The 7,514-nt window shown below is 38.9% G+C and overlaps 1 protein-coding gene across 1 annotated transcript in view; it reads left to right on the top strand.

The window, feature by feature from the left end:
* LOC102197193 (kinesin-like protein KIF26B) overlaps positions 1–6,703 on the top strand; it is a 28,966-nt gene extending 22,263 nt beyond the window's left edge. Inside the window, exons 3-4 of the mRNA XM_005733404.1 lie at positions 5,724–6,395; positions 6,683–6,703. Coding sequence (XP_005733461.1) covers positions 5,724–6,395; positions 6,683–6,703 — 693 coding nt within the window. The remainder of the gene's footprint in view (positions 1–5,723; positions 6,396–6,682) is intronic.
* The last annotated feature ends 811 nt before the right edge of the window (positions 6,704–7,514 follow it).

Raw genomic sequence — 7,514 nt, 5'->3', positions numbered from 1 at the left:
CACACACACATACAAACGCACACAGTCAAACACACTGACTGTCAGCCACTAAGAGTTGCTGAGGTCACTTTTCAGTTACGATGGACTCAATCGCCATCTCTCTCTGCTTTTCCCTTATTCTGTCACTCCATCTTTGCAGCGTAGAGCCGAGGATGCGTTTGTCTCCCATGTAGGAGGAAATGAATCACACTCGCACACACATATAGACTATCTGTGATGCTGCGAGTGATTGAGTCACTCACAGAATACTGATGAAGTCAGAGGTGAAGAGATGGGTTGAAGAGATGAATAGGTGTGATGAAAGAAGGAGGGGAAGTGAGGAGAGCAGAGAATATGACAGTTCACAGCGAGAAGTTATTATCAAACTGTGCAAAACACTAAAAATCTCTGTTAATCTGCAGAGTGTTTCATATTGGTGGAATTCAAAATTTCCTTTGAATAGAGCCTACCTTGTCTGGTAAGATACTTAACTCAGCTCAAAGTTATGCTGTTCTAATGAAAGATGAGCTGAATATAACAAAAAAAATGAAGTATTAGTAGGGGGAAAATTGCAGAAATGGGGTCATCGAGCAGGCACAGAAAGTACATTTGCATTTTGTGTGTACAAGGTGTTGTGTTCATGGTCAGCGTTTGCAAAAGCTGCCTGTTTTTTCATCCCCCCCTCCCCATCTTTCCCCTCAGAAACCACAGCTCTCCTTTTTTTCAGTCAGGCAGCTTGGCTGCTTCTCAAATCTTAGCTAATTGGGAAAAACAAGACCCTCATCTCAAGGACCATACACCGTGTCCACTTTAATGCTGCTTTAGTCGCCTGTCTGCTGTGCTCTCACAGTTAAGTGTGTGCATGTGTGACAGGGTGATAGAGAAGGGTCAAAAGATGCCAAAAGAGATTAAATGTTCCCTTTTTGCCAATTTTTGGCAAAGATAGGACTTTTCCAACTCAGTACAAACAGGAAAAGCGGAAAGTGGGGTTATTGTTTTGACACAGATGAGAAGAATGCTTCACAATTTGTTCACAGTGGTTTATTTTTTCTGTCTCCCTCAATCATATTTTATAACTAACATGAACAGTCTGGTCTGGTCACAATAATTAGAATGTTTATGTAAAGGCTGTAATGGGAAGATATTACTTATAACATATATAAGAAATGAGAATTTCCATTCTAGAGTCATCCCTATCCCATTTCACGCATGTTTTTACTTAAATGTGTTTAAATGCTCGACAATTCTCTCCTATTCATTTTGAGTTTGTCATTCTTTGTCTTCTTTTATTGCTTTGTGCTGATTAACTCAGTGGCCAACGCTATTTGACATTGACATGGCATTACACTTTTCTTGGACATCTACAATAAGTTTGAGAGTACAGCAGTTTTCTTCAATTTACCAAAAAGTCCTTTTGGTGATGATCTCAGGGATGAAGAGAAATAGACTCTGTCTAGAGTGAAAATTTGAGCTGCACAGGGAGAATTTAGGGTTCTTACATAAGCATTAATAAAAGTAATGTAATTTGAAACCATAAGTCACTACATTAAGAATACCTAATGTTATCATTTCTATGACTATTAATCATTATTAATGCTTTCCCCCTTCAGTCAAAGCACTTCCCATGCAAAGAAAAAGAAAATTAAAACTGTCAACCTGTATTTATAAATCTCATTGATGATTTACATGTTTGATTTGGCGAATATACCAGGATGTTGAATATGGAGCTGCCAGGCAGGAGGAAAAGAGGAAGACCACAGAGAGGATTCACGGATGTAGTGAAGGAGGACATGCAGAGGGTTTATGTGATGGAAGAGGATACTTCAGAAGGGATAGAGCTGCTGTGGCAATCCCTATAGGAAGCAGCTAACAAGAAGAAGTTGTATTTACTGTTAGGCTTCACCTCAACTTTCTCCTTACAGTCTCACTCCAGTAGTCTATTTATTGCCGCTTGAAGTGTGCTATTATTGTCTCACGTCAGGCAGGAGTATGTTTGTATAATGCTATTACTGCATGTGTGTGTATGTGTATGTTTAACAGCATGTTCTGTTCATTATGCTGCTTAGTTTTCACAAGAACAAGTTACCCTTTATCCATAAACACACATGCACACGCTCACATACTCAGCAGGATTTGAAGTCATGCCGCGTGTGTGTGTGTATCTTGTGGTCTAGTGGTTTGTTGACATAGTCAAGCAGGCAGTTCTCACATTGAGAGGGTACGTTTTACTTTAAAATGAACACACACACACACACACATACACACACATACATACATACATACAGTGTATTGATTGTAAAGCTACAAGCTTGTCATTGAGAGAGGCTTATTAGGTGTGGCAGACAGGATGTTACATTTACTGTTTTTTTTCTTCCTTTTTCTAATAGGCTCCTATTATGTTATTAGCATAATAAGAGCCACCAAAGAAGCTGACCACACACACACAGATATACAGTTGGGAAGCCTTTGTGTTAAAGCAGTATTATTTGTCAGTAATGTGATAAACAGCCCATTAACTGTTAATAACACCAGTATGATGTATTGAGCGGCTTGATAGATCCAGAAGGGTTGTTCTGCATGTTTTTATGTCTTCTCTGTCAATCATCTGTCTCAATCTTAATGTCTAAATCTGCTAAGAGATATCCATCGCATGAATATTGATTGGATGCACATATACACATGGACATAGAAATTCTGCATCTCCACAACTCGTGTATTGATTAAACGTCAGTAAACAAAGAATGCCCCCTCATCTCTTTAGTAAATACTGTGCATACACATCTTCTTGGCATGATGTACTGTGATGTTGAGACAAAGGTCCCAACTGTTGAGACTGAAGTGTTTGCGCATACATTACTGTGTCTTGGGTTATTTAAACAGCTGTATGAATCTTTACCAAAAACGAGATTTGAAAGCAATGGCTTTGAGATGGTGCAGTGCTTGGTAATAGCATCCTTTAGAAAAGATTCATGCTAGGGTGCATGGTAGAGTACATCCCGAGGCACATAAAATAGCAGAGAAGTGATGCTCTCGGTTCTTATTCAATCTTTTCTAAGTTAAAATGCCATGAGATGGTTTTTACATTTAACCATGCACTCAGTCTGTAACTATCACTTAGGCAGAAAAGGGAACGAGGATGCGCATCCTGTTACACAAGAGGTGGGCTAGTTGAAAGCAGGAAGGTTGCACTTTGTAGCACCATCTACCACAGGTGTTTAATTGAATTACAGAGCTCTGAAGCAGATATGCACACCACACCTGCATTTGGGTGAATAATAAGCTCACAAAATCACAGTCATTTGAATCCTACCATAAGTCTCAAGGGTCCTAAGCAAAGCTAAATTTTATGAGGAAAAGCCATTTCTATTTAATGACCTTTGCAAGATAAAAACCTTAATGCTTTATGGAAAACCTAAAAAAAATATATTTCACCAGGGTCAAATGAGGTTTAGATGCAGATCTGTATCAGGGTGTGCGTGTGCTTGTTAACTTTGATATTGAGTCCAAAGAGTCATGGCAGGAGATTTAAAGTGGCTTTGCTCTATCCAAGTGGTTCCAATTAGTCTGGAAAAACATATACAGGCTCAACACGCACCTTTTAATATACAAATATCTATGCACAAAGGCACAGATAAGTCCACAGAGATTGGATGAATATCGTGATTCTGCGCACAATAATTGTTCTCACACACGCATCCACAAAGAGTAACCGGAAAAAAGTTTAAAAAGAGAGATATAAAGGATATAAAAGAGAAAAATAAACAAACTGACCCGTGTTACTTTGGTTTTTTCTTCCATTGCTCATGTTTAACTGTTGGTTTACATTGTGCGCAATATAAATATGTAAGTATTGACTCAACCTATAGTATGAGTCTCTTTTTCTTCACATTTTTTTCTAACCAAAAAAGGCATAACACACTGTTTTTACACCTCAGTGCCTTTAATGCTGACATTTTTCATATGTGGTGTCTGTGTCAGGTTAACTTACCTAAAGAGCTGATTTATCTATTTATCTGTATACTTATTACAGAATCATATCAATCACGATGTTAAAAGTAAGGCTTTTTGTTTGGGTGAACAGGTTGAACAAAGTACAGAGAAAAGGAGCACTGTTTTTCTATAGAAGCTACTTCAGTATAAAGGTGTTAAGAGGACTATCTTTGGAAGAGCACTCTTAAATGGTATCCCAACAGGAAGTGATTTGTAGTAATGTGGCAACCAGATACACTGTATAGTGAGTGACATCCAGTGACTTAAAAGTTTCATGCCAATGGGCTTAAGTGTGACAAGTGAATCTCTTCCTGTGTGGACACCCCTACACCCCCACTGTGTGGTGTTAAGCTATGTGCATGTATGTTTTTGCCTACAGAATCTACTTACATCTAGTGTGCCTTCTTAATGAAATAAAGTTACTTAATGAAAAGGTTATTTATGTATAGTAAGAAGTGTAGTGTCAAAACTGAAGATGCTTTGCATACATATACAGTATAGTTTGCCTTTTTCAACAGCATGTGTACTGATTGGAGTTTTGGGTATTTGATTCAGGAGATATAGTTATTTTCTGCCGGTCTGCTGCTAAATGACCAAAGATTGATGTGTTGATCCTCCCATGGTGTGCTTACTTTTTTAAATGTATATGATCATACTTTAAATACAATTAATATTACCCCTGATCTGTTTTTTGTTGTTGTTGTTGTTGTTAAAAATCACAGATGAACTTTGTTCTGGGTTGTAGTCTTATTTTCCCACTGAAAATATAATGTTTGGATCCCGCTATTTTTATTTGCGATTGTATACATATAATCTGTATACAAATCTTCATTGTATCTCTAGACAATTACCATTTAATGTTATGGTTTATCCATTATATGGCATAAAACAGATAAAATATGTCTAAAAAAAAGAAGGTAAAGAGCTGGTGGCAGTGGAAAAAACCCTCAAAATGTCAAGTGGGTTTTATTTGTTTGAAATTGTATTAATTTAAATGCTATTCCATCTAGTGTGCAATAAATACATTCATTCAACTCTATTATGAGACATAAATATAAAAGAAACAGTCACAATTTTATTTTTTACTGTTTTTTATGGAAAATTTCTTATTGCTAAAACTGATGGTTAACTAAACCTTAATGAATAGAAAAGTGGTTGTTTTTAAAATTTAGCAATAAATTAAGTTATTCCTAATTGATAGAAATTAATAATCAAACACCTAACTTTATGTAATAATAAGTGGCTGCTTGTTTATTAAGCAAATATGCTAACAGATGATTCAAAGGTGCAAAGTCACATTATGCATTTCACTTACAACATACACATCAGACTGAACTAGCAAAATTCAGTAAAAGAAAGAAAAAGGGAGGGTGGGGGGGGTCGTATAAGGTCAGTTGCTTTCATTCCTGTATGAGACAACGTTTTGCTGCTAGCTTCTGTCATACTTTTATCCTTTAGACCCCGAGGACATAGTGTGTGTCTGTCTGTGTTTTTGTGTGTACTTGTTTGTTCACTTGGTGTGTCTGTCTTACTACACTCCTTCCCTGAGGCTGAATAACATGCTTCTTGGTTTTTCTATAAATATTCATAGTAAAGACTTGTTCAACATGGCTATGATTTCCTCCTGTCTTATCCTTCGTTATCTTAAAGGTTTTCTTAACATATCTCACTCCCAGCTGTTCTTGTTCATTTTGAGTTCATTTTATTGTCATGAGTCTAAATGTTTCCTTTTGTTTTTCTCTCCCTCCTTCCAGGATCCCTCATTCTCGCTCCTTCTCCACGATAAACTTCAGGTGCCCAACAGTTCTCGCCGGGCGTGGAACGAGCGTGACAGTCGATGCGATGTCTGCGCCACCCACCTTACTCAGCTCAAACAGGAAGCTGTGCGGATGGTTCTGACTCTCGACCAGTGGGATTTATCTCCAGCCTCTTCCCCTCCAGCCCTGAGTGGACGATATGGGTCTCAAGCACCTCCGGGTCTGTCATCAGGAGCACCAGGAGGGCCTCTGTCACGTGAATGGCCTCCCTTTCTCCCTTCCTCTTCCTCCCCCTCAGCTGCTGCTGCTGCTGCTTCTCAGCCTGCCCACACATCCTCTCAATCCCCTTCTCCGGTTCCCAGCCAGACCCCAACACCAAGCCCTAGCCATGGATCATGCAGTCCGCAATCTCAAGGTGCAGGGCATAGACTGGGGTCCAAGCCCAGCTCTCTGGGCCTCGGAGGTGGAGTGGACAGAAGAAACGGGTCCCCTAGTTCAGGAAAGACATCTGGTGGGCAGCAGCAGCCAGTGACTGGAGTAAACAGCCCTGGAAATAATGGGGGTAGCAGCAGTAATAATGGGACTGGAGCAGTACTGAGCACGGCAGCTCTGCAGGCACATCAGCACCTGAACAGAACGAATGGAGGAGTCACACTCTATCCATATCAGGTAAAACACCTAAAGATGTGTGTATTTTGGCGGTGGTAACGTATGTGTCTGTGCGTGTGTGTATCTTGGACTATCTGGACCGATTCTTCCCACAAGTGCATTGCAAATATCACCATGGAAACACCAGAACTATATCATTATATGATCAAATGATGACAGGCAAGATGGCTAGTCTCTATATGTGAGTCTGACAGATTAGGCAGGAGTTCGGTACATTTACACTGGTCATTTTTCAGGTTTGACTTAACATCCGTAACTTACGTGAAATGTTTGTTCTTGTACTTCAGAAAGAGCTAAGGACAATTTAAACTAAAAGTTTTCTCCTCCATTATAATAAATATATGACTGACTGTCTAGCAAACACAAAAAATGTTATGACTGGGATGTAGATACTGTTAAAAATTTACTTTTTTATAGAGATTTTTGCTGTCAGGCCTTAATATGCTCTAAAAAGGCATTTTTCAGCTGTGACACATGCCTCCTGAGTGGGATACATGCATGCTAAGGAGAGAAGGAGAGATAGGAACCAAACACACTGAGTGATGTTAAAAGAAATTCAATTACTTTAAAATCCTTACCACTCAGTTTCTGGAATATTTGTTGATCATATCTCAGTTTGACCCGAGCACAGAGACCCTATTCACACTTGGTTTTGAGATGCGTCCTAGCTGATATGACTACATCCATGTTTATCGTGTGTCTCTATCGAGGCTACTTCTGTTTAGATTTTCTCACTGTCTGCAGCTCAAAGAACCCAGCTCACACATATTTTATCTGACGTTGGTTCGAGTGATTTGGCCTCACAGCATCTCATGGTGGGTTTACATTTATGTTTTGCACTTTTGGTCTGATCACCAGCCGAGTTTAAATGTAAAGTATATTAGAAATTCAGTTTGCAGTCCAGTTTGTAGACAGATGACAACATTATACTTTATGTTTTTCAAAGCATTGCCATTCCCAAACAAAGAGATTGTAAATAAGAAGAATATTTATTTATTTAGTCCATATTTGCAAAGACAAACGATAGCTGTAAACAAACCACGGCAGACCCGATGACAAGTTCATGCTTTTCAGCATCTTTATTGACTCGCTTTCATCAACGGTTGTCGTTTTCACACG

The sequence above is a fragment of the Pundamilia nyererei genome, unplaced genomic scaffold, assembly GCF_000239375.1.
Source record: "Pundamilia nyererei isolate P.nyererei 1_Seehausen unplaced genomic scaffold, PunNye1.0 scaffold00051, whole genome shotgun sequence".
NCBI classification, from domain to species: Eukaryota; Metazoa; Chordata; class Actinopteri; order Cichliformes; family Cichlidae; genus Pundamilia; species Pundamilia nyererei.
Note: the sequence above shows the minus strand (reverse complement) of the source record. Positions and strands in the feature narration are given on the sequence as shown.